Source organism: Apis cerana, linkage group LG15, assembly GCF_029169275.1.
Source record: "Apis cerana isolate GH-2021 linkage group LG15, AcerK_1.0, whole genome shotgun sequence".
In the NCBI taxonomy this organism is placed as follows: domain Eukaryota; kingdom Metazoa; phylum Arthropoda; class Insecta; order Hymenoptera; family Apidae; genus Apis; species Apis cerana.
This window is the reverse complement of record NC_083866.1, coordinates 5,352,058-5,377,353: the sequence shown is the minus strand read 5'-3', so window position 1 is coordinate 5,377,353 and position 25,296 is coordinate 5,352,058. Positions and strand designations below refer to the sequence as shown.

At 27.2% G+C, this 25,296-nt stretch overlaps 6 protein-coding genes across 17 annotated transcripts; 1 reads left to right on the top strand and 5 right to left on the bottom strand.

Annotated features, from left to right (window-relative positions):
* Nucleotides 1–141: 141 nt before the first annotated feature.
* On the bottom strand, nucleotides 142–9,734 carry LOC107996297 (uncharacterized). Its single transcript, XM_062086200.1, has 14 exons — nucleotides 9,418–9,734; nucleotides 9,047–9,214; nucleotides 8,853–8,969; nucleotides 8,583–8,777; nucleotides 8,309–8,506; nucleotides 7,426–7,574; nucleotides 7,312–7,347; nucleotides 7,081–7,173; nucleotides 5,277–5,839; nucleotides 2,070–2,254; nucleotides 894–1,373; nucleotides 612–818; nucleotides 393–541; nucleotides 142–293 (listed from the first exon to the last, which is right to left on the bottom strand). Exons 1-14 carry the CDS (start codon nucleotides 9,490–9,492, stop codon nucleotides 251–253), a joined length of 2,658 nt encoding a protein of 885 aa, XP_061942184.1. The 5' UTR covers nucleotides 9,493–9,734; the 3' UTR covers nucleotides 142–250.
* Nucleotides 3,234–4,922, bottom strand: LOC114577325 (uncharacterized). The gene has a single exon (XM_028665964.2). It carries the CDS (start codon nucleotides 4,725–4,727, stop codon nucleotides 3,900–3,902), a length of 828 nt encoding a protein of 275 aa, XP_028521765.1. The 5' UTR covers nucleotides 4,728–4,922; the 3' UTR covers nucleotides 3,234–3,899.
* Nucleotides 5,041–7,170, bottom strand: LOC107996299 (uncharacterized). The gene is made up of 2 exons (XM_017054267.3): nucleotides 6,077–7,170; nucleotides 5,041–5,947 (listed from the first exon to the last, which is right to left on the bottom strand). The coding sequence occupies exons 1-2, from the start codon at nucleotides 6,139–6,141 to the stop codon at nucleotides 5,164–5,166; spliced, it is 849 nt and encodes a 282-aa protein (XP_016909756.1). The 5' UTR covers nucleotides 6,142–7,170; the 3' UTR covers nucleotides 5,041–5,163.
* A 219-nt stretch (nucleotides 9,735–9,953) lies between the features above and the next one.
* LOC107996296 (aldo-keto reductase family 1 member B1) lies at nucleotides 9,954–23,162 on the bottom strand. Of its 5 annotated transcripts, none has more exons than XM_017054264.3 (7): nucleotides 22,842–23,162; nucleotides 12,123–12,230; nucleotides 11,151–11,318; nucleotides 10,964–11,089; nucleotides 10,497–10,892; nucleotides 10,244–10,392; nucleotides 9,954–10,158 (listed from the first exon to the last, which is right to left on the bottom strand). In XM_017054264.3, exons 2-7 carry the CDS (start codon nucleotides 12,195–12,197, stop codon nucleotides 10,116–10,118), a joined length of 957 nt encoding a protein of 318 aa, XP_016909753.1. In that variant the 5' UTR covers nucleotides 12,198–12,230; nucleotides 22,842–23,162; the 3' UTR covers nucleotides 9,954–10,115. The 5 variants fall into 5 exon arrangements, with proteins under 5 accessions (XP_016909753.1, XP_028521790.1, XP_028521788.1 ...); XM_028665989.2 differs by lacking the exon at nucleotides 22,842–23,162 and adding an exon at nucleotides 19,957–19,975; XM_028665987.2 differs by lacking the exon at nucleotides 22,842–23,162 and adding an exon at nucleotides 15,798–15,911.
* Nucleotides 13,553–16,015, bottom strand: LOC107996260 (tRNA (guanine(26)-N(2))-dimethyltransferase). Of its 2 annotated transcripts, XM_062085733.1 has the most exons (3): nucleotides 15,798–15,923; nucleotides 15,316–15,384; nucleotides 13,553–15,222 (listed from the first exon to the last, which is right to left on the bottom strand). In XM_062085733.1, the coding sequence occupies exons 2-3, from the start codon at nucleotides 15,375–15,377 to the stop codon at nucleotides 13,656–13,658; spliced, it is 1,629 nt and encodes a 542-aa protein (XP_061941717.1). In that variant the 5' UTR covers nucleotides 15,378–15,384; nucleotides 15,798–15,923; the 3' UTR covers nucleotides 13,553–13,655. The 2 variants fall into 2 exon arrangements, with proteins under 2 accessions (XP_061941717.1, XP_016909712.1); XM_017054223.3 differs by lacking the exon at nucleotides 15,316–15,384 and having other exon boundaries at nucleotides 15,798–16,015.
* Nucleotides 17,293–25,268, top strand: LOC107996300 (tubulin polymerization-promoting protein homolog). Of its 7 annotated transcripts, XM_062085742.1 has the most exons (5): nucleotides 17,293–17,687; nucleotides 17,781–17,929; nucleotides 21,448–21,850; nucleotides 22,054–22,189; nucleotides 22,862–25,268. In XM_062085742.1, exons 3-5 carry the CDS (start codon nucleotides 21,456–21,458, stop codon nucleotides 23,039–23,041), a joined length of 711 nt encoding a protein of 236 aa, XP_061941726.1. In that variant the 5' UTR covers nucleotides 17,293–17,687; nucleotides 17,781–17,929; nucleotides 21,448–21,455; the 3' UTR covers nucleotides 23,042–25,268. The 7 variants fall into 7 exon arrangements, with proteins under 7 accessions (XP_061941726.1, XP_016909758.1, XP_016909757.1 ...); XM_017054269.3 differs by lacking the exon at nucleotides 17,293–17,687 and having other exon boundaries at nucleotides 17,772–17,929; XM_017054268.3 differs by lacking the exon at nucleotides 17,293–17,687 and having other exon boundaries at nucleotides 17,786–17,993.
* The last annotated feature ends 28 nt before the right edge of the window (nucleotides 25,269–25,296 follow it).

Genomic DNA, 25,296 nt, shown 5'->3' with positions numbered 1-25,296 from the left:
ATTTGTAACTGGAAAAATATTTTTATTAAGAATGAAAGAATATGAGATGAATACATTATAAATAATTTTATTGCAATTCTATTATTATATAAATTATATAATTATTAAATAATAATTTGAGATATAAAAATGAAATTAAAGTTGTTATTAGAATATAGTTTATTTTGTGATTCATGTAGAAAACTTACAGAAAAAAGATATTGTAAATATTAGATATATATTAATGTATTATTAACTTATCATTATTAACTTAGAATGGAATGTGGAATGGATAATGAGGGCTAGCTTCAGAGCTGAAAAAAATTAATGTTTATATTAAAATTAATTTTATAAAAATTATTATAAATAAAAATATTAAATAAATTAAAAATTATTATAAATAAAATATTTACCCTGTCAATGGGCAAATTCTACCATTACAATCAAAACTATCAATATATTCAATATCTTCAGAGGAAAGTTTAAAATCAAAAACTTCAATGTTTTCAGCAATTCTTGATCTTGTAACCGATTTAGGAATAACTATATGACCACGATCCAACTGAAAAAGAAAATAAAATTAGAAATTAAATTAAAAAAATAATTTATGAATAGAATATTAGTATATATACTTGATATCTTATAAGAATTTGAGCAGGTGTTTTATTATATTTCTTTGCAACTTCACTCAATTTTTTATCATCTAATAATTTTGGGTCATCTGGTTTAGCCCATGGTCTATCAGGTGATCCAAGAGGACTATATGCAGTAATAAGAATATCTTTATCTTTACAAAATTTAGAAAGCTTCTTTTGAGTAAGATATGGGTGACATTCAATCTATAAATATATAATACATTATAAAAAATATATTTTTTTACATATTATTCTGATTTAAATAAAATATATATTTACTTGGTTTGTAACTGGTTTGATAGTGCAGCTTTTAAGAATTCTTTCTACTTGTTCAGAATTGAAATTACTAATACCAATATTTTTAGTAAGTCCTTTGGTTACTAAAGATTCCATAGCTTTCCATGTATCTACATAGTCTGCATCGCTAAAAGTAGGAGAACCATCAGGATTTTGTGGAAAAAGATTATCTCCTTCCTTGAATGCTACTGGCCAATGAATTAGATAAAGATCTAAATATTCAAGACCTAAATCCGACAAAGATGTTTTGATAGCAGATTCAACTAAGTCTGGTCTATGGAAAGTATTCCATAATTTGCTTGTGATGAAAAGATCTTGTCTTTTTACAATATTTTGAGCAATTTTTTCTTTAATAGCAATACCCACTTCTTTCTCATTGCCATATACATGAGCACAATCTATATGTCTATATCCAATATCAATTGCATCTTTAACTGATTGAGTCACTTCTCCAGGTTTGGACTAAAAGATATATAAACACTTAATTAATTGAGAAAAATGAATCATAACAATTTTATAATATATTATATTAAATACAGAAATAAAAAATATATTATATAATAAAAATTATTTCTGAATCAAGTTATCTAATTTTGATAAGTTCCTTATCTCTATTTAATTGTATATACTTCTATTAACTCAAAATAACCAATGTTACCTACTTACGTATACATTACGTAGCACGTATATATGTATTTATTATGTACGTATAAAATTCATTCTAATGACATAAAATAATAAAATTTTATTTAAGTAAAATATAAATCAAAATGTAAAAAATTCAATAGTTTTTTAAATTTTAATATAACAATTTGTTATATTATAAAAACATTTATAATATATTACATTTTAAATAAAGACAGATCTATTTCGTAACTTCGAGAACATTGTAGAATATCTTAAATGACATATTGGAAATTTTAACCGATATATAGAAAGAAAAAATGAATAGATTATTAGAAAATACGAATAAAATTAGAAAAATTCATTAATAAAATTCATGATAAAAATTGTATAAATTTATATTGATAATAATATATATTACTTATAAAATATATTATACACAGCTTTATATGTATTTTTTGTAAAAATAGATTATAAATTATTATTGTTATTACATTATATATTATAAATTATTATATTATAAATGTTACTGACCTTCCATGTACCAAGTCCGAATACCGGTATTTCGTTACCATTATAAAATTTTAACGTTGGTGCACTATTTGCAACCATTTTAGTTGTTATATATCTTATTATTTGAAACAAAATTTTGAATACTTTTATTACAATCAGTCGTAATACCAGTAATATAATGCCGGTAGATTTTCTCAGCTTCCTTTATAAATATCCTACGTTACCCCGACTCCTCCTCTAAGAACATACCCGTATATCAAAAAATGAAGTGTGATTTATCGTTTCGTTTATGTTTATTTTTTTTTATTTTTTCTATATATTTTAAAAATAAAAATAAAATTAAATCATTTATGTTTTTACTAAAATAAAATATTTTTTCAATTTTATATCTTAATTATTTAATATTGCAATATTTAAATATTGCTTAATCCATTTAACAGAAATTTTCTTTTTAGAATTTCTTTTTTCATGTAAATATATTAATATATAAAATTTAAAAATTTATTATAATTAATTGGTAATCAAATATTTTTATATATTTTCTATAAATTATATTCGTATTTATGATTTTAATATTTTTATGTTTTGATATTTATAATTTATATATTTAAATTTACTTTCTATTTTTTAGATATCAATATTTTACGTCTAACATATTTTTAAAAAAATTAATACGAAAAATAAATTTTATATATAAAAATTGGAAAAATTGAAAGAAAAACATGGCACTTTTAACCCTCTAAAAGTATACTGCCCTGTTTTGCGCAGCTTTTCTACGCATGCGTTTTGCGATCTTTGTATATGTGTTGAAACCTTGCATAATAAGTTTATGTATAACATAGAGAGATTTATCCATGTATATGTATTTCGACGTAGCTCGACAAGTCGGCAAATTCGTTAACAAGAAACGGACCCTATGGAAAATTACAGAATCCGTTAGAAGTAACAAAGGACAGTTCAATCCCTTGATCGTTAAGAATGAATAAATCAATTATTGAAAATAACATATTTTAAGAGAAATGGATTATTTTTAAATATATACTTTTTAATCATATGTTATATTATATATGTATATATGTTATATATATGTTATATTGAAATTTAAAATGTTATGTCAAAAATATTGCATTTGACGATATATATAGACTTTTTTAAATCTTAATAAATTAAATACAAATTAATTTATATAGTAATTTATATTTTTATTTTAATTTCGGTATATGTACATTAAACTAAGTATTTATAATCTAATTTAAATAAATGATTATCGGTTAAATTTTTTCATATATTTTTTTTTTTATGATTTAAATAAATTGAATAGTATCAAAAAATTATTGATATTTTATTTCGCGATAATAAGAGTTTATAAAATATATGAATAAATTTATTATGAAAGCATATGAAAGAACAATGACTATTTAAACATTTTAAAGATAATAAAGTTGAACTTTTATATTCATTATCATTAAAAGTTTTTAATTATATATAAATATTTTTTACATTAAAATATCGTACTATATTGAAACATAGTTATTCATTACATGATGAAAAATAAGTTAAATTAGAAGATATTAAAATCAAGCTTGGATGTATACATTATATATTATTTTTTTTGTCTTAATAAATTGACATAATATATGATATTTTTATGTAATTGATAAAATTAATTAGATTTATCAATTTTCTAATTGATAAGTTATTAATTGAATTAACAAAATAATTCTAATTTCTATACTATGCACATATATAATTCCTATATTATGTTTGTGAAGAAAACAATATATACAACATGTTTAACAATAACTTGAACGAAATAATACAAATTTATACCTAATTTATACAACTATTATATTATGAATTATTATTTATCAATTTATGTATAATATTTAACAATGTTGGGAAAATTGGAAAAAAAGATATGCAACAATAATATATAAAAATTCCTAACCATGCATAGCAGAGCAACCAATAAATTTTACTGCAAAAATAATCGAAGCAAGTATAACTTGATGTTTTGTAGAAATTAGACTCTATTTTTGAGTCTGGTTTTTTTGAATTGTTTACATTATTCATAGATTCATTTTTTCTTTTATGGTAAATAAAATTTATTGTATTTTCTTCATTATTTTCCTTAACATTTTTATTTATTATATTATCTCTTGGATGAATTTCGTTGCTAAGTATAACATCGATTTTCTTTTTGTAGTAATCCAATGTACTTTTATTATCATGAAGATAAGAAAATTTTTCGATCTTTCGAAAAATTAAAAATTTTATAACATCCTTGACTTTTTTTTGAAAAACTTCTTTGTTACATTGTTTATTTGATGTCTCCATGATTCTATTGAATTTGATATGTTTATTAAAATAATTATTTTCTTTCTTGATAGTCTCTAACAATAACTCCATGATTAAAAAATTAAAGAATTTAGTTTTAAAATACAAAAGATTTTCCAAGTCATTCTTTATATTTTTTAAGGTTCTATCATTGAAGATATCCTTAAATTCGTATAAGTAGATTTGATTATCAATTTTCAGGATTATACAGCCAAGTATCGTTAGAATAAAATCCATTACTTTACTTTGAGTGGTTCTTCCCTTCTTTAAAAAAATTGATATTGTTTTAAGCTTATCACAGGATAAAAATGAATCGTTAGACTGGTTCATATATTCCAGCATAATGGCTGTTCATTAGATCGATAACTTCGAGGATTTCGATATTATTGTCTCGTTTTTGTTTTTAAATCGCGTTTCCGTTTGTTTAAATTGATATCGCAAGTGTTATTTTTTTTTTATATTACACGATTAATTGCACGATTAATTCATATTTCGTATTCAAAAATTACTTAAACGATAATTTTATAAAACTATCATTGATTTTATATGATTTTCACAGTGTCACCAGTACAATATTATATTACTGATAATATTTTTGTTTACATTTAGTCAATGGAATCTTAGAAATGGATTCAGTTCGAATGAATACATAATAAATTGTATTCGTTATAAGAAATTTTATTGATTCAAATATGAAGAGTTACAAAAAATTATAAATAAGAAGTATAAAAAAGAGTAAAAACAGAAATAGAGAGAAAAAATTGGAAATAGGACTGATTTATATCGAGAAATTATTTTCAAAACCAGAATCCTGAAAATAATGATTTCGAATTGGGGAAGATGTATAATTTCTATTCACATAAATATCTTCATAAAAAGTAGAATTCGTACGCGGGTTTCCAAATCTGATATCGGACGAATTCAAATGTTCCAGGGAGTTCCAAGCATTTCCGGAAGAACTCTCAATTGTATCATCTGGCCAAATGAATTCTGCGTTTCCTTCCACATAAGAAAGGAATGGTTCTGCAGAAATTTTTTTTTTCGTTGTGAAAATATCATCTTCTTCCAAAAATTCCTTTTTTATCTGTTTTTCCAATACTATGAATGATTTCAATGAATTGCTGAGCATGTTATCTGTTGAAACAAAACGTTTCAACGAATTGTTTGTATTGTTAGTTTGATCAATTTGTTCCACAACAGTGTTTTCTTTCTCTTTTTTATCCGAATTCAATATGGAATCCCTCATTAGAATCGGTATGTCTTCGTATTCTTTATGTTTCAATGCAATGCCACTAAATGTAATAACATCCGGTATCGAGGACATAGAAGTAGCTGCTCTCGGAATTATCGGAGTTTTACCGACTATGTGTGTAGTTTCATAGGTATTTGTCAGCTTGTCGAAGGTCATCATGTTCTTAATAGCATCACGGCATTCTTTCACTTTGTCGAGCATTCTAGATCTCCAGGAGCCACAATAAATTATTGGCGATCGAATATTTTCTAACGATAATAATTTTTTATGCGTCGGTGATTTAGTTTTGTTAGAAAATTTTGTGTTCCACCTGTAATATCATTTAATGGTTTCGTTCAGTGTTTAAAGTGTTTGTTTTACCGATAAAGAATGATATTGTAAAAAAAAAAGATATCAAACACGTAATTCAATGCATACGGTGGTTTGCTTAGAAACTTACGCTTGTGTGATATGATTCATGATGTAATTTCTTCGACCATATATGTACCAAAATAACAATATCATGAATACGTGACTATTAACAGATTGATAACGAATAATTTCTCGAAGGTATCATTTATTATATTATTATTTCTCGAAGGTCATACTTTAATTTACTAAACATTGTACAATAGGTGGGAAATTCAACTTTAGAACACGTATATTTCATTTATTATATATTTAACGTATAAATTTTACGTATAAATTTCAAAAACTTACGTGCTGTTTCGAATTATCGTTTTCGAACAAATTCATTTGTATTTTTAATGATGGAAGAAAGGAAAATAGAAAGTGAAAAATATCATTACAAAAATGGTTAAATGGTATTATATTTCGTATGGTAAAAAATTCCATTCGTATATTATGAACAACGAATAAGCAATTTTGCTTGTTGAATGAATCATCCTAAAAAAGGGTTCTCGTTCGCAAGAGCCTTTGGCATTTATTGGCCTTGAAGAAATCTTGTTTAGAATTTTTAACGTGTAAATATAAAATCATAGTCTCCTTTCTAGATAGGATTTTATTGAACTATGGTTCGAATTTTTCTAAAACAATATAAAAACATTTTATTTATATATTTTATATTTACATTGTATAATATAAATTCTTTTCACTTAAAAAATTCGAAGAATAATTGTAATAAAAAGAATAAAAATTAAGTCCGTTTCGTTTTAATTGCATTTTCGCTATCATATAATAATATCATATCATATAATAATTCCGCCAATATAATTTGTCTGCATCCTTAAAAATAGTTTTTTATCAATATTTCAGTTATAATATACTAATTATATATAATTATAACATAAAATGTTTAAAATTATTTTATTTGCATTTTTTTAAATAAAAAAAAAATACTTCATAAATTGCTTTTAATAAATTTTTTTGTTTTTGATATAATTTTATTTATTTGCAATATACATATCTAGTAATCAACGTTAACATTAGTTGAATGCAATTAACCTTGTCCATGATGGTGTCCGCTTTGTTACGTTGCATGATCTCATATTATATGGAGCATCAAAATTTTCCATGGCATTCAATAAATCTAATTGACTAGATAAGGGTCAAACGAGTGCCGAATTACAGCGTGGGATTATATAAGTTCAAAGGGGATATACCTTACTATTAATGTATACCTACTGAATTTGACGAGCTGTTTCCTGTCATTTTACTCAGTTGCAATGAAATTTTTATTTTTCAAATGGATAATATTTGTGCTGCTTCGCACTGCAGAAAGAACAAAAATAATATCATTGTCTTATTGTTCAAAAATTAATTTATTTTAAGGATTTTTAAGATACTTACTCTGCAAATCGTGCAACACGTTGACCAGTTGCAATTGTAGCTATAGATGCCATTTCTTCACTCGTCAGAGAAAAATCAAATATATTGATATTTTCTTTTAATCGACTTGGTGTTACAGATTTCGGAATAATAGCGATTCCTTGTTGTAACTGGAATATTTTGATAAAAAAAATAATATTACAAATATACAAATATATATAATTTTTCTATGAATCTTGATGTAAATAAATTTATCAGATTTCTTATTAGGAAATAAAATGATTTTCAATAATTGTATTACGCAATTATACTTCTTTTGAAGATTTAATTTTTATCAAAGTTATAACATAATCACATTATCTTCATTATATCATATTTATGTTATCTTTGATCAGTTATATATATTTCAATAACAAGTATCATCGTTAAAATATATGTCGGTATGTATTAAAAAAGAAATATAAATTGATATTCTGCATTGAATTCAAATATAATAAAAATTTTAATATTATGCAGAAAGAATTAAATATTATATTTTCAATCATATAATTTTTAGTATATTCATTACTTCATATTTTTCAACTATATATTTAGATTAAATACATTCTTAAATACATATGGATTCATCTTTTATATTAAGTTATATTATTTTTTATATTAAGTTTTATATTAAGTTAATCCTTATTTTTTGTAATATTTTCAAATTGTCTATATTTTTTGTCTATAGTTTTTTTTTGATATAAAAATTTTAAAATAATATTTTTAATTATGAATTTAAAAATCATATTTAAAAAATAAATTAAGATATTTATTCATTTTTTTATATATATATTTATTAAACCATAATAATTATCATATCTATTTGTAATATAAAAAGAAGATTAAGAAAATAAATTATACTTACAATATATCTTAAAACAATTTGTGCTGATGTTTTATTATATTTTTTCGAAAGTTCTATTACTTTTGGATGATCTAAGGAAGTTGGTAAACCTGATCTATTTCCAGGTTGTCCCAATGGTGAATAACCAGTTATTGTAATATTATGCTTTTTACAAAATTCTATTAGTGGCGTTTGATTAATGTTTATGCTGACTTCAACCTAAATAATTTATATCTATTATGATTTTCAGAAATTAATCGAATCAATAAATAATATAATATATGTATGTAATTACCTGATTATTTACAGGTAAAATTTTGGCTGCACTAAGCAAGCGAGTGATTTGTTCTTGATTGAAGTTACTAATTCCGATACTACGAGTCAATCCTAATTGCACGCATTCTTCCATTCCTTTCCAAGTTTCAAGATAATCAGTATCCGATAACAAAAGGGTGCCATTTTCATCTCTGGGTAACAAATCATCACCTTCCTGGGAAATAATTAACATTTTTTTAAAAATATTGAGCAATAACAGATAATTACAATATATTAAACTGGAACGTACCTTGAAGGCAAATGGCCAGTGGACTAAATAGAGATCTATATAACTTAATCCAAGATTCTCTAACGATTTCTTACATATTGGGACTACACTTTCTTGTTTGTGAAAATTATTCCAAAGCTAAAAAAAAAAAGGTATAATATATAAAAAGTTATAAATTATAAATATATTTATTTTTAAATATAAAACTTAATTACTTTAGTTGTAATGAAAAGATCTTCTCTTTTCACAGTTCCATCTTTAATTTTCGCTTGAATCGCTTCACCGATTTCTTTCTCATTTTGATAAAAATATGCTGTATCTATGTGACGATATCCTAAGTTTATTGCTTCTTTTACAGCATTTTCTACTTCTCCAGGACGTGACTGAAAAAATTAAGAAGTTTATCATATTTAATTTAATTTGATTTTTAAATATTTCGAATAAAACGCGCGATGAGATCATGTGATATATTTATATACAAAAGAAATTTACTAGATTTTGATATAACCTTTTTATTTTATTAAAATTATTATTAACAAAAATTTTGTTTATATGTAAATTATTTGATCTATAAATGAAATCTTACCTGATAAGTACCAAGACCAAATGCAGGCATCTTGTATCCATTAGAAAATGTAAGAATGGGTATTTGAGTCATCATTAATTATAAATCTTAAGTAAATGATTAAAAAAAAAACGTTAACAAATAAGCGTCAAAGGTTTTCACTGTTACAATGTTCGAATCACACAAAATGTGAGTAACTGGTAAAACTGTATTTTATTACCTCCTATTCATACTCTTCTTAGATAGATAAATATTATATAACTATAACGATACAAACAATATTAAACTAGATAGAACTAAGATTAGAAATGTGGTATTGCATTGATGATATTACACAATATCATTGCAATATTTAAACCTTATCAATATCGCTAGTTTTTTTTATCTTCGATAAGAGAAATAATTATGACTATTTTATAAATTTAAAAAATTCACAAAAATCACAAATGTGATAATGCATAATAATCAAACAAATATAATAATGAGATAATAATTAAAAAATAATGCAAGTCATTGTTTTTCAATAATCAAAGGAGTGTTACGAAAGATGTTTGTCGTTTTTTAATCAGTATGTTTAGAATATTTTATTAAAATTAAAGACAATTACAAATGAATGTGAATAACATTATAATATATTAGTAATAGTACGCATGAATAATATTTGTATGAATAATATTTTCGAAAAATGCAAAAAGAGAAAATTGTTTTTGATAAATTTTTTAAAATTCTATATTAAAGGGATAATCCTTGTGATCTGCACATCTAAAAAAAAAAAAGAAAATATCATACAATATAATTATAATACAAAAATAAAAATGAAGAAATATATATCTTATTTGTTATTTACTCTTTAGCAGGACAAATACGAAGTCCGCAGTCAAGTTTATCAATGGTTGCAATTTCTTGTGGCAATAGTTTGAAGTCAAAAATGTCGATATTTTGTTTAATACGCTCTTTTGAACTAGATTTCGGAATAGGAATAGTACCAATATCGATCTATAATGAATATAATAATAATAATCATTTAAATTAAATATTTCAATTGAATTGTTCATTTTATATTTATTACTATATTTTTAAAAACTATGATATATTTATACCAAATATCGCAAAACAACTTGTGCTGGCGTTTTTTCATATTTTTTGCTAATCTCGAGAATTTCTGATGCTTCGATTGCTACTTGTGGATCAGTAGGTTTCGCCCAATTACGTTTAGGGGAACCAAGTGGACTGTAAGCCGTAATAACTATATCACGTTGTTTGCAAAAATCTCGAAGCTTTTTTTGATTTAAATTTGGATGGCATTCTATTTGATTCATGACAGGTTTGATTTGAGCAATTGATAAAATACGATCGATCTGTTGGGAATTAAAATTACTAAGGCCTATGCTTTTCGTTAATCCTAATTTTACACATTCTTCCATTCCTTGCCATGTGTCACAATAATCCACATTCTCATACAGATCTTTAGTTTTGGGCCAAAAACCATCTTCCTCCTGAGATCATGAATTTTAATTAATAATAATATTATAATAATTAATATTATAATAAATTCGTGCATTTTTACCTTTACTTCATCATAAGACATGGGCCAATGGATAAGATAAAGATCAACATAATCGAATCCAAAATTTTTAAGCGATGTCTTGCATGCTGGTATTACTTGTTCTTTTCTATGCGTTGTATTCCATAACTGAAAATATAAAAATATTAATGATCAAATTTATAAAACACAATTTATTTTTTATAATTACCTTTGTTGTGATAAATAGATCTTCTCTCTTTACTACACCTTCCGCAATTTTATCACGTAGAGCTTTGCCTACTTCCTTTTCATTTCTATAAATGTAAGCACAATCAAAATGTCGGTATCCGGCATCAATAGCATCTCGTACAGCTTGTTCGACGACACCTGGATTATCCTCAAAAATTTTTTAATAGATTTACATATTTATTACTATTATAAAACATATAAAATATATATAGATTATTTAAAATATAAAATATAAAATGTATAGTTTTTTTTTAATATAAATATTCAATTTTGCATTACAAAGCGATTAATAAAGTATTAATAAATTATTTATTAAATTTCTGATAATTTATATTAATAAAATAATTTTAGATTACATCATTGAATTTTTTATCTTTTATTAATGAATAATATTTTCAATATTATATGTACGTATGTATAAATCCTGTTTCTATCATTTGATGATGTAATTTTTGAAAAATAATATAATATAATATATGATAATTTTTTTTTCTATTAATTTATAAAAGATTATATATTATATAAATGTTATTTTTATTACATTGTTTATATTATATGTACAATAAAAGGTAAAAATTAATGAGAGACTTTTTATTGTTTCAAAAAAAATGTGGAAATTTTAAAAGTTTTATTCGAATTTAAATTCGATTGAATATTTGGAAAGTAAAACATCATGTAAGCAAGTTTAAATATTTAAACAATAGAATTTTATATGATTATAACAAAAAATATTATTGTTTAAATAATAATATAATAAATAGTATTCGTTTGCTCTATTTTTTTTTATTCGTACAATATCTTTATATTCCATATTAGATGAAAATCTTTTAAAAATCATTTTAAAGAAATATAAAGTTAAAAATTAATTAGAAATTTTAAATGTATGTATGATATTTGTAAATTTTAAAAATAAATTATTATATATTTTATTATTTTTAAGCAAAATACTTACTGCAGATTGCCAAGTACCAAGTCCTAATACAGGAACTTTATATCCGTTATTCAATGTAATAGTTGGTATCGCCATCCTGTTGCGTCAAAGTATTCAATAGTTACTGTTCTAAAATACAGATACGAACGTTACATGGATATATAAATGTTCCCCCACTTTACAGCTTCTACTATTAATATTATTATCAAATGAAACTTTTTATATAATCAATTCAATGTATTTTCCATTTATAAAAGAATGTATAAAAAAAATGTTACAAAAATATAATTATTTATGAAAAAAACTTCATAAAATTTTACAAAATATAAGTTGTAAGATAATATACGTAGTTTCATGAAAAACATTTTCTATATATTTATTGTTGTTATTAATGAATTAACAAAAAATTTAATATAATATCGATAACATGAAAATATTTTGAGATTATCAAATTATGATATATATAAAATACTTCTAATTTATTATAATTAGTATATTATAAAAATATTTTAATATAATATTAATATTATAATATATAGTTAATTATTATTAATTATTTTTATAATATTTTAATTTATTCTTATATTAATATATAATTAATTCTATAATACTTACATTTTTTTTTATTTAAAATTATATAATTTTCGTCAGTTTTCACATATTTTTATATTATAATAAAATAATTTTATTTTTCGATTTAAATTCTTATGTAAAAATATAAATTTTTAATATTCATTTTTTTCTTTCAAATAAGTACATTACAGTATATATGAATGAAAAATATAAATTTTCATTTATTTGATAATATAATAGTATCTCAAAAGATAACGTCTTTAATGATATAATTTTTTGCAAAATTTAATCTTTCTTTTTTATTTATGTTATTAATTTTCAGTACTTTTTTATATCCCTATTATAAAATTATTTTGTTATAATTTTTTAATACTATTTTGAGAATCAATTCTTGCAAATATATTATTTCATATATAATAAATCATTTCTATAAGTTTTAGAATTGACTTTTGATTGGATATTGATTAATTATTATAATTAATATAACAAATTAATTATGAATTATATTATAATAATATTGTTATTATTATTTAAAAAAATATTACGTATATAATTTTAATTGAATGTTAATTGAATATGTTAATCATAATGCTGATATACAAAAATGAGATAAAAGCTGTTTATCTTGTGTTCAAATATTTTCATAATTCATTTCGTGATTATATTTAAATACTGTGTATGGTGTTGTTCAATTATATTTCAATTTTACATTATTATATAATATTAAAATTTCCTTTTTTGCTGTAAATATATATTCAAATATTATATTTTTTTTTGTATGAACATATTATTTTTAAATTATATATTTTTAAATATTTTAAGAAAATATTTAAAATATATATATTATAAAATATATATTTAAAATATAAAAAAAATTATAAATTATATTTAAATTTTATTATATTTATGAGAAGTTATTAATTGATACATTTATATACATTTGTATTTTTAATAAAGACTTACAAATAGAAATAAAATATTTTATAAAGGTTTCGTTTTTTCCATATCATTTGTTACTTGTAATTTCTCTTTTTTAGAATTTTTATTCTGATTTTTTATCTTTTTTGGAATTTCATCTCCATTTTCTAAATCTATTCTTGTTTTTGAACGTGTTCCAGGTCCCCAATTAACTGTAGGATTTTGTTGAAATCGTGTTAGCCTGTTTTGTCTGGATACTGGATTGGCTAGAGGATGTATATCAAATGAAACATTTGTAGTTATTGGTGTATCTAATATTTTTATTGCAGGACTATCATTTGACAGTTTATTTCTTTTTATGGGATTATTTTTTTCCCATGCACGTACTATATCCCATATAACTTCATTTGGAGCATCTGTTTTTATAGATGTTTTACACGCATGTGAATATGATACATTATATCCTGCATTTAACAATGCAGATCGAAATATTAGTGTTGATGGTGTAATACATCTGATTATAGACATTAAACGATTAAGAGTATAATATAATGGAATATCTAGCTCTTCATGAATAACATTTAAAACTCCTTCTATCCTTTTCAATGTTCCCAATTTCATTTCATTTAAATTACATAGAAGATCAGATATAAAATGTTGGTCATGTAAAGGACCTAACCATATAGGTCCTCCTTCATGATGTTTATAATTACAAATTTTACAAAATTGATCCACATAAGGTGAAGATGTTAATTTATAGCCTCCCGAGGACTTTTTATAACATAATGGTTGAGTAGTAATAGTCTCACAGCCTGTACATTGATACACCATTCCAATTTTTGTAGCATTCTCTTTGCATTTAATTTGACTGGAAAACACTTTGACAAATACTCTTATATAAAAATCAGCACTTATAGAAAGTATGGGTATTATATATCTACCATAACGAGCAGCATGTGAAGCAATATTTTGTAACAATATTCTTAATGCCATTTCATGACAAGCTTTAGTTCTTAACGAGATAGCACCATATTTAAGATAACAAGTTTCAGGAGAATTGCCAGCTAATACAGCCATATCTGTAGCTGTAATCATGAGTAATCCACCATCTGATACGCATTGTACTGCACTATCCAAAAATGTTGTAGGACAACCGTATGGATCTAAATCTATTGCATCAAATTTGGTTTTTCTATTTTGATACATAAGTAATGTTGCATCCTCTTGACTTGGTTTTACAAGATTTTCAACTGCATTGTGATATATATTTTTTTTAATACTTTCTACTGCTTTTGCAGAAATATCATTTGCTATAATTTGTTTTATACCCATTACTTCTTTGGCATACCGAATACTACGTAAACCAGTTGCAGATAAAGCTTCCAATATACAGATTTCATCTTTTTTTTTTGCGTTAGTCTCTATCGCTTGTTTATTTATATTTTTTATGTAGGTTGCTAATACAGCTATACTAAGATCTCTATTAAATTCTTGAACAGGATTATAAAATACACTTGTATCATTCACCAGAATTTCTGCCTTTCCTTCTTTTATATTTATATTATCTAATTTTGGTTTTTTTGCACATTGTTCCATATTACGCAAAAATATAAAGTTAATTCTTTTAAATCTGTAAATATTTAATTTATAATTTCACATAAATAAAAATATAAAAAAGATTTCATTCTTTATTTAATAGAAATTAAATGAAATGGAGTTTTACCCATAGAAAAAAAATTTATTATGAAAAGAAATGTTATTTAATATAAAATATTTTTTTAACATTTTTAATCTTTTATAACATTAAATGATTATGTGAAATTATAATTAATATTATAAATTATTTTATTTTTCACACACGTTACATTATTAATAAATAAAATCATTTTTATAAATTATACTTTTATCACAAAAAATATTTATATTTTTTATAAAATATTTATAAAAAAATATATATATTAAATAACGCAGTAAAATAAAGTTTTATATTTTATTAAATGACAACGATATTATTATTAATAAAGAAGAAGATAGGATAAATCCAATTTAAAAGTGTTTTTTTTTTATTTTATTTAATTATTACCGAACACGTGTGTATATATTCCTTATGCATATAAGAATATTAATATATAATATTAATAAAATATATATGTAATAAAAAAATATATATAAATAAATATATATACGATGTATATATATACTTACGATATAAAAAAAGTCAAATCGAATAGAAAATCAAAATTTTTGATGTAGATTAGATAATAGGTTAAGTAAAAAAGATACAATAAATCAAAGATATCTCTTATATATCTCAGATGTATAAATTTTATAGTAAAATATAAACAAAGAGAGGAAAAAGTGGAAAAAGGATAGCATAAAGTAAAAATTGTGAAATCAGCGCCATCTCCAGAGTGCCGCAAATGAAACATAAAAAGAAACAAAGAAAGAGGAAAGAAAATAGTGAGAAAAGGATAGGGATGGATAAGAATTGACTACCAGCGCCATCTTTCGAATGCCAAAGAAATCTCTTTAAAGAAATATTTTTCTTTTAAAATATATATACTCAAAAGATGGCGTTAATACTAAATTCTTTTTCTACTTTATCTTATGTTTAAAAGATGTATGTTTGATATTCAAGAGATGGCACTAATAGTTAATTCTTTCCCTATCTCTATCTTTCTTCCATTATTTTCTATCCTTTCTTTCTAAGTTTCATTTGCGGCACTCTGGAGATGGCGTTGATTTCAATATTTTTATACTATTTTTGTCCTTCTTCCACTTAATATATGTTAGATCTATTCTGTTTATTGTGTATCTTTGAGGCTAAATAAAAATTCAAATCGATTAAAATGAAAACATTCATTCTAGCGATTAAAAAATCATTAATAATCAATTTTTAATGGAAAAAATCTAAATATATCATATATGTACATTTTTAAAAATCAAAAATTTATAATATCATCTTGCACGCATGTTTTTCAATTTATTCACTCAAATATAAGGCATTGATCTTTCATTTTACAGACAATTTCATTCTACACATTATTATGGATCGATATATTTATTATCTCCATCCTACATAATTTATCCCTGTTTATTTCATTGTCAACAGTTTATGATGAAGCAACAAGCGACATCGTTTATATGCATCATGCAACAAGTCTTTCAATACAAATCAAATTTACATCTGAATACGCGTTGTCACCAATTTCACTCCACACACGTTTTACGTGTCATATTTTTTTTTTTTTTAAGATTCTCTTATCATTTTCCTGGCAACTCGTTTGGTAAATTAAAGCATAATAAAAACAAATTACATTAATTAATTAATTCGTTTTTTTTTATCGGTGCACTTTGATTATTCATAAGTGACAATAAATTAATCTGCGTTCTCAATTGATAAGGGATAAGGGATAATTTATAATTTTGATATTAGATCGCAACGTGAAAGAATTTAACGATCTGTCGTTACGCGATCAAACATTCATGTATACCTATAGGTTCCGTGCAATTCGATGAATGATGAGGATAGCAACACGATTTACTATTCGAATGACATATCGTTGAGTTATACCACTTGGGTATAGAAAATTCAACTTTAAACTTCTCTGGCGTCGATGGGAATCAGGTCAAGGATATTCTCGAAAGTCGATTCCGTGTATACACATAAAAGTGCTTTTAAGATTTAGAAGCTTCCACCAGTTTGTGATTTATGTAACACTAGATTTTTAATTTTACATTTATGGAATAACAATCATAGAATTAAAATTAATCGAAGAGATCGATTAATAATTAAACCGTTCATTTCGTGTTCAACATTCATAAAAATTTAATAAAGCGATGCAATCAATACTCAACTATATCTTATATATCCTAAAAAAAATTATCTAACATTTATTTTTATAAAAAAAAAAATTCCTATATTTGTCGTCATGACTATCGAATTAGATATCGTTAACCGTATCGTGTGATCCATTAATATAAATAAACACTCGAGTTTACAGATTGGAAACTGGTTATCAGATACTCGAAAAACGAAAAAAGAAAAAAAAAAAGAAAAAGATCTAACGAAAGGATCGATCAAAGCAAGAAAAGGTTCGATTGAAACGAATTAAAAGAGAATAATAATGATTTTTAGAAGAAAGTAGGTGATAGAACGAGCATAGCTGAAGGTGTTGTCTGGTGTAGGTGGGGATGATGCTGGCCGCAGTAGTGGAGGAGGTTCAGTTTCGTTCTCAGTCTCATCCAGGCTGGAATCACGGTGATGAACGCGTCAAAAATACACTAGGAATAGTGTTCGACTCTACTTTATTCGAGAATCAATACTGTTTTAGTGCGTGAGTATTCTGAAGGGGCTGCACAGTAGTGGGTGGCGATAAAATTAAATTCTTTCTTTAAAAGGTGATTACCAAACTTACTATATTATCATCATCAATTAAAAAAAAGATATATATATATCGATCAATTTCCGAGCAAAGATAACACAAGTGTTAAACATTGTAATATTTATAATCAATATTAACAATGATTAATTCATTTTTGTTTCGGTCAATTTTTTTTCATCGTCAAACAATTGCCAAGGGAGTGAATATATTCCTCTTATTATTAATACCGACACGTATTTCATTCAAGACTGAGAGTCCGTTTTCCTGACTTGAATGACGAAATGAGCTATTTCCACGCTCGTCGTAATATCGTTGACGTAATGATCGGATGTAAAAGTGGATAGAGATATCCCGTGCACGAGATAATAAGCGTCGAGCAATTTTTCCGGAACTCGAGTGAAAACGCCGTGTAGAAACGTGTTCATTGGTTGGAGATAAAAAAGAAAAAGTCAGTACGTACGAGATACCCCGCTCTGTTATCAAATATAACGATACAGTCACACGCAAAATCCAAATTGAAACTAATCACGTAAGAAAATTATACGCAAGATTCGCGATCTTCGTCTCCTTCCATTCGTATTTCTCGAGAGAAAACTACCGTAAATTTGATAAAATTCTATTTCCATATAACCCCTGTATCGAAAAATATTTTTACTTGGTGTTGATGGAGTGACGTGTTGCATCGGCATCTCGAACTTAAAATTTTTATAACGAGAAAAATATCGGTTATCGAAATTACGGTTAAATTAACTTTGAGCGAAGCCGCTAATTAAAATAGCTCCATAGTTTCCAGAAAGTTCCATTATCGATCTTTAATTTAACCTAAAGGGACACACCCTGAAACCCTAGACCCGAATATCAAGCGATCGTTGATTTTAACAGTTAGTCCTGGTATCGCTTGTCAGAATTGGATCCCCGCGGCGCTTATTTCGGCTGCAGCCGAGGGTGAAACGCATTTTCAAAAGATATATTGAGAGGGTGACTCGTTTCTACGGGGGTGATCGATATAACACATGCGCCCTACGGTGTACAGATTCCTGGCTGAAAGCCGGCGTTCAACAGCTTTTCAACTTGTATACAAACCCAGCGCTCTCCGCAGTTTCCTTCTGTCGTCTTGGCACCGTCTTTCTCCTCTGCCGTCGTAATAAATCGGTCGTGTTATCGCTTTCGAGCAGATAAAGCTTCATTGATCGTCGAAGATCGTTCGATTCCGTGATTATCGCAACGTGGTACATGGTGATTATTCGATCATAATTCGAAGCCATTACACGCGTAATTAAAATCGTTCCATTGAATTCTTCTGAATATCGACACGGTAAGTTCGAAGCGTGTATTAATATCCATAGGTATTGTATTGTTCGAAATAAGTGCGCGATGGTTTTGTCGATGGTTTGAATCGATTCCCTTCCCGAAGAAAAATTAATTAAACGGTGGATCATCTCTCGATTAATTAATCAACCTCTTCGAGGCAACGATCTTCCTTTCGCCAATGAACGAAAACGCGTGTTTTAACGAAGTGATACATCGATATCTGTGTAAAATAACGTGAAATTGTTATCAAATGAATTGTTATTTATTTATTACGAATATCTTTTTTAAAGATACATATATACGAAACGAAACGATTTCATTTCTAAATTCTAAATTCTAACGGAACGTGTTCTTTTATTATATTCCATTGAAAGAGATATATAGAAAATTTACTCGTCAGAAATATTTCTGCACTTTCGACGAAAAATAACAAGCTTGGACGCGGAGCAGTACTTAGAAATATAAAAATTAAAATATCTTTGATAATGAATAAGAAAGAAAATCCATCGGAATCAAAGGTCAGTTACATATTGCAAGTACGCAGAATCTATCCGTTCGACACCTGATCATCGTTATTACTTAATCGTCTCCTCGTTTCCTGTTCCTTGCTAATTGCGCTAACACCGACTATCGTAATCTCTATTTATAGTCATGAAATAACAACGTACCTCCACAGCCTGGTGTCGGCCTTCCGCCGTTCGTAACGTTTCAACGTTTCAAGAGAGGTGAAGAGAGGATCCATGAGGATAGGATGAAAATCGCTTCGAAGCCGATCGCGTTTCATCAGATTTCTTGTGTATCGATCAAATGTGTACTCGCGATCTCTTCTGACGGAATCTCAATGTCGTCTCCCGTGTAAGATAACACTGGTTGAAAATTTATTGAACAGGTTGCTCTCTTTTTCTCTCTCTCTCTCTTTCGTTGGATAATGTTTCGTGGATCACGTGCACGAGCGTGAAATTGAATTCAAACAATGGAGAAATACGTAGTCCTTGCCCTTGCTTAAATGGAAAACAAACGATCGGCCCGATTAGGTTATCGAACGAGTTATATTGTTCTCTGTAAATTGACTCTGTGTGAGTCGTGAAACGTATTACGAACACGCCAATATATGTGAACAGGGTCCTTGATAAATCATGTTTTTATTAGTTTTGCTAATATTGCCTTCTCATACACGTTATAAATTCAGAGAGGCATTTGAATGTTCTCTCTTCTTACCTATTTTTTCTTTTTCGTCGTACAAAAAATCCTTTATAGTATATATTAATCATTTACTTATTATCGATTTCATTATAGATTATGGACAATATATAAACGCATGATACTTGATGATATAAAATAGATTTGATTTGTGGTAAAATTTCGATTAGCAATGAAACGAGGTATCGAAAGGTATAATTTTTCAAAGACTTAGACGAGCTCGATTCCTATTATTTCAACAACGAAGCTTGTTAACTACAAGAAATATAGTTTGATCGACTGTACACTCTCTTGGAACGTAGAAATTCAAATAAAAGGTATATTCGTTCTATTGTACCTTCGAATCCTTTATTCGGGCAATAATGACACGGAGGAGGCACAATACCGTCCACATAGCAAAAAGACCGATATAGAAGAGGTTCCAAACTATTTCCAATAGTCGATTCTGTCCCATTTCATCGTCCAGCTATCGATTAGTTTAATTGAAAAATATTATCTGCTACTCAAGATCGGTAAAAGATTATTCCAAAATACGAAACTCGTCGTTATTGATTAATTGAATTCTCATAAAACTTATTAACCAAAATAGGGGAGATTTTATTCCACGTTAATTTGCGTAATGATATGCATCGATTTAACAACACGAAGAAATATTATTCGATCGCTAATCATCGTTTAAATGTCAATTTGTAAAGACCGCCTACTGGAATTATGCTAAATCGATAGCTCGCGTTGCTTGACCTCAAAACGTCGGCATCGTCAACGTGTCTACCTGGATGCGTACAATAGCGTGAAATCCAGAAGCATAAAAGATACTTTTTTTTTTTTTTTTTTGCAAGCACAAACTTGACCCACTTGGATAGAACCATTTTTGCATCATGCGATGCCTTTTTCAACTTGTTCGCACGTATCCGGTCGGGAAACGAAATTTCTCTGATCTGTGTTGCGTGATATTGCAGACGCAAGCATGCAAGCCGAGAAGGCAGATAACGAAACTGAGAAAAACGACGCAAAGGTAGAGAAGAACGAGAAAGCCGAGACGGAGAAAAATAACGCGGAAGGGGAGAAGAAAGGGGAGGACAAAGCGGAAACGAACGGTGCCACTAAGGAGGCGACCGAATGCGTAGCGAATTTGAAAATCGAAGAAAACGAGACAGGAAGATTGACGCCTAGCAGTCCAAGCGCCGCGCAGTCTGGCAGCTTTTTGCAAAGTTTCAAGGCTTTCTCGAAATTCGGCGATCCGAAAAGCGATGGGAAGCTGATCACTCTGAGTCAGAGCGATAAATGGATGAAACAGGCGAAGGTGATCGATGGAAGGAAGATCACCACTACCGATACTGGGATTTACTTCAAGAAACACAAGTACGAGAGTTTTTTTTTATATTTAACACGTTCAATATGATATTTTAAAAATTAAATAGAATTTATAATGATGGATATTGATTTTCGGAAATTTGTGTAAAAAAAAAAATAATTGTGAAATAGAAAGGAAATCAAAAATGGCTGTGCACGATTGATTTGTTATTAGTATTAAAAATAAAATGGTATTGTAATTTTGTTTCTAGATCCATGAAATTAGGTATTGAACAGTACAAATCGTTCTTGGACGAATTGGCCAAAAGTAAGAAGGTCGATCCAGCGGAAATGAAGAAGAAAATGGCGAATTGTGGACCACCTGGAGTCTCAGCCGGTGCTGGTGGAGTAAGTATCGTAAATTGAAATATTAATCCGAAAGTTTATCGTCGATTCCAGTGTTTGGTGACAAAGCAAAGACAGGGGACAGGGTCAGGTTCAGAGTTTATACCATACGTGATCGATGACAACAAGTTTCTATCACGATTTCATAAGTCTAACCAAAGTAGAAATAGCTTGTATATCGAATATCGTGTCCTTGCTTGTCACGTTATCGACACTGAAGATTTATGACGTAGACCTGACCTATAGATATATCGTTTCTAACGATGAATTTTAAATTCTCGCCTACATATGTGCGTCCTTCGTCTTAATTAGGTCAATGTTTTTCAACTATGCTAAGTGCATTCTGTAAAAAAACTGCTAAAACATTCTAAGAAATGCAAATTGTAATCTAAAACATTTTACAAATATTGAATATATATTTTATAATTTTCCTATTATTTCTTTAGGAATTCTTTAGAATTATTTAAAATTCTTTCTCTCTGTTTTTTTTCTCAACCAATTTTATATCATACGAGTATCTATCTAGATTTTACTACAGGATGGAACAAAAGTAATATATTCCCATTATCAAGAATAGAATACGATGAAATTCTTTCCTTTCAATCATGGAGCAACCAAATATCATTAATCATATTTATCATTACCTATTCATTACCTTTATTATTTAATTTTCAGACAGGAAAAGCGGCCTCCACGGTGGACAGACTCACGGACGTGAGCAAGTACACAGGATCGCACAAGCAACGATTCGACGAAAGTGGAAAGGGGAAAGGTATCGCTGGCCGAAAGGATATACCCGACCAATCCGGTTACGTGCAGGGCTACCAAAACAAAGACACCTACAAGGCTCACTAGCTTCAGATTCGCGCGCTTCTGTGATGTCTTCGACACTCTGTTGTCCCGTCCACGCACTTTACACGAAACGTCGTCGCGTTCTTGCCTCGTCTTCGTTATCCTCGCGTTCCTCGATCTGCACAAGGCTCTTCCGCAAAGTTCGCAGGCCCGTTGAACGGTGCCGTCGACGATCGATAAAATTGGCGACGATCGGCGAACGCGTTGGAAGATAACCTCGATAGTACCGATTGTCGGTAACGAAAATCTCGAAGCGAGTTTTCCGTTTCGACGTTGATTCTTCGCGACGAAGAGCGATTCGAGGAGATGGTGATGGATTTGGAACGCGGTTCGTGGACTCGGTACTCGGTCTTTCTTGGACAATTGCTGCTGTAGATCTCGACAATGCGTTTTTACCCATGGAACATCTGGGAGTGGGGCTTTTCCTTTAACGAGGGAGATACATTTGTTATACTAATCCGAATGCAAGCTTATCGTATTTCACTCTGTTTCGATTTCACTTTGTAGATTACTGTGTTTCGTTTGCTTTGTACTTCGTTCCACGCGAGCTCATCGATCAGAAAGCTTCCTCGCTTTTCTCACGGACAATTGATCCCAGATGTGATTCCAGTTTCTACGAGATATATGTATATGTGTGTGCGTCTTTAATTATTTGTTATAGTCCATAGAATTTAAAGAGACTGAGATAAACACGAAAGTGGGTATACAAAAATGAGGATAGAAACTTATTTATTATATTCGTCATATCAACATTTTTGTATATCAAATATAGTTCTTTCTTTGGTTTTCATTCTTTAAATTTTCTTTCTACTTTTGAACACTCTATATACAGTTATTGAATGGATCACAAGAGTAGATAATTTTTAAATCAATCTCATTCGAATTGATCATTGAACTGGGATCATTTGATGATTAAAGAAATAAGGTCGTGCAATCTCGTGATAACTTCGTTCAATTGTTCATTATTCTATTCTCCGAGAGAATATTGAATTCGTGTGATTTTGATCGAAAGACAAATTTCTTTTCTCTTCGACGTATTGTACAATCATTTCGACAGAGTCGCGAGTACAAATATCGCTCGATTTCCTTTGTCTTTCGAACGCAAATCGCGTGTTCAATCGAAAATCTAAATGTGATGCTACTCGAACTTTAAATTTCTTTTATACGCTGTTCTCGATCGTACATCTTGACATATGTATATCAAAATGATCGTAAATGTAAAGTCTTGATTAAGAATTGATTATTGTTTCATGAAAACGATGAAGTCGAAGCCGCAAAGCAGACGATTCTAATTTCTTCTACTTAATTGCGTGTAAAGATACGAATGTGTTTGAGTGTAAAATTCTCGAGAGTTATTTTCGAAAGTTATTTATGTAGACATTAATGGACACTAATGGATCGACAAACAATAATTTTCTTAATGCAATTCTTAATGCTTAGTGGAAAATACTCTCGAAAAATGAAATCGAAGAGAGTATTTTAAACACCGTGATAAGAGATATTATCCGTAATTTCCACTCTTAGTGTCTATTAGCGAAAAATAAGAAACTTTCGAGATTATTGTTCTCAAATATATCTGTACTCTGATATATGCTTTTCTCTTCGAGCAATTTTCAAAGCTAATAATATTCTCAGATACGTAAAAATGTCTACAAATGTCGTAGTATACGATGAAATTGATGCAAATTTCGAGATATTTATGGTTATTCTATACGAAGATGATTTACGTATACATTATATTAATCGAATTAAAGTGTACTTAAAAGTTGGTCGCCCAGCGTGTAACGGTGGCGAACTCGAGACCAAAATCCGTAATTCTTGGTACTAATTCTTGAAGATATTTAAGTGAAATGCGAAACTCACCGTTTATCAATTGGCGACACGATTGTGAAAGCGACAGAATCTATTTTTCAAGATCTATTTTCAAAAATAATTATTATTTATTCCGTGTCTTCGAAAAAGTATTAAGAAAAAGCAATTCTTCGTTACTAATATTCATATATTTATATTTGTTATCAAACATTTTATCGCCTTTTTTGTTCTCACCTCGAAAATTATCTCGCTTTCGCAAAAGTGCCATCATCGTAACGCACTTTACGAGTTCTTTCTAATCGATGTACACTTATTTAAGGGACAACGTACCTCGATCGATATTCTTCTGATTTCAGAAGTTCGATCATTCGAAACAATAAAGGCGAGTTGAAATAAAATTTATCCAATTATCACATCACATTTTCTTAAAATTATTTTAAAATTGT

Coding starts and splice junctions, on each gene's coding strand:
- LOC114577325 (XM_028665964.2), bottom strand. CDS start 4,727: ATGCTGGAATATATGAACCAGTCTAACGATTCATTTTTATCCTGTGAT.
- LOC107996299 (XM_017054267.3), bottom strand. CDS start 6,141: ATGATATTGTTATTTTGGTACATATATGGTCGAAGAAATTACATCATG. Junction 5,948..6,076: donor ATGAATCATATCACACAAGC/GTAAGTTTCTAA, acceptor ATGATATTACAG/GTGGAACACAAAATTTTCTA.
- LOC107996297 (XM_062086200.1), bottom strand. CDS start 9,492: ATGATGACTCAAATACCCATTCTTACATTTTCTAATGGATACAAGATG. Junction 1,374..2,069: donor TCGGACTTGGTACATGGAAG/GTCAGTAACATT, acceptor TATATCTTTTAG/TCCAAACCTGGAGAAGTGAC. Junction 294..392: donor AGAATTTGCCCATTGACAGG/GTAAATATTTTA, acceptor AATTTTTTTCAG/CTCTGAAGCTAGCCCTCATT.
- LOC107996296 (XM_017054264.3), bottom strand. CDS start 12,197: ATGGCGATACCAACTATTACATTGAATAACGGATATAAAGTTCCTGTA. Junction 11,319..12,122: donor TTGGTACTTGGCAATCTGCA/GTAAGTATTTTG, acceptor AAAATTTTTGAG/GATAATCCAGGTGTCGTCGA. Junction 10,159..10,243: donor CGTATTTGTCCTGCTAAAGA/GTAAATAACAAA, acceptor TTTTTTTTTTAG/ATGTGCAGATCACAAGGATT.
- LOC107996260 (XM_062085733.1), bottom strand. CDS start 15,377: ATGTTAAAAAAATATTTTATATTAAATAACATTTCTTTTCATAATAAA. Junction 15,223..15,315: donor AATAAATTTTTTTTCTATGG/GTAAAACTCCAT, acceptor AAATATTTACAG/ATTTAAAAGAATTAACTTTA.
- LOC107996300 (XM_062085742.1), top strand. CDS start 21,456: ATGCAAGCCGAGAAGGCAGATAACGAAACTGAGAAAAACGACGCAAAG. Junction 21,851..22,053: donor ATTTACTTCAAGAAACACAA/GTACGAGAGTTT, acceptor TTTTGTTTCTAG/ATCCATGAAATTAGGTATTG. Junction 22,190..22,861: donor TCTCAGCCGGTGCTGGTGGA/GTAAGTATCGTA, acceptor TTTAATTTTCAG/ACAGGAAAAGCGGCCTCCAC.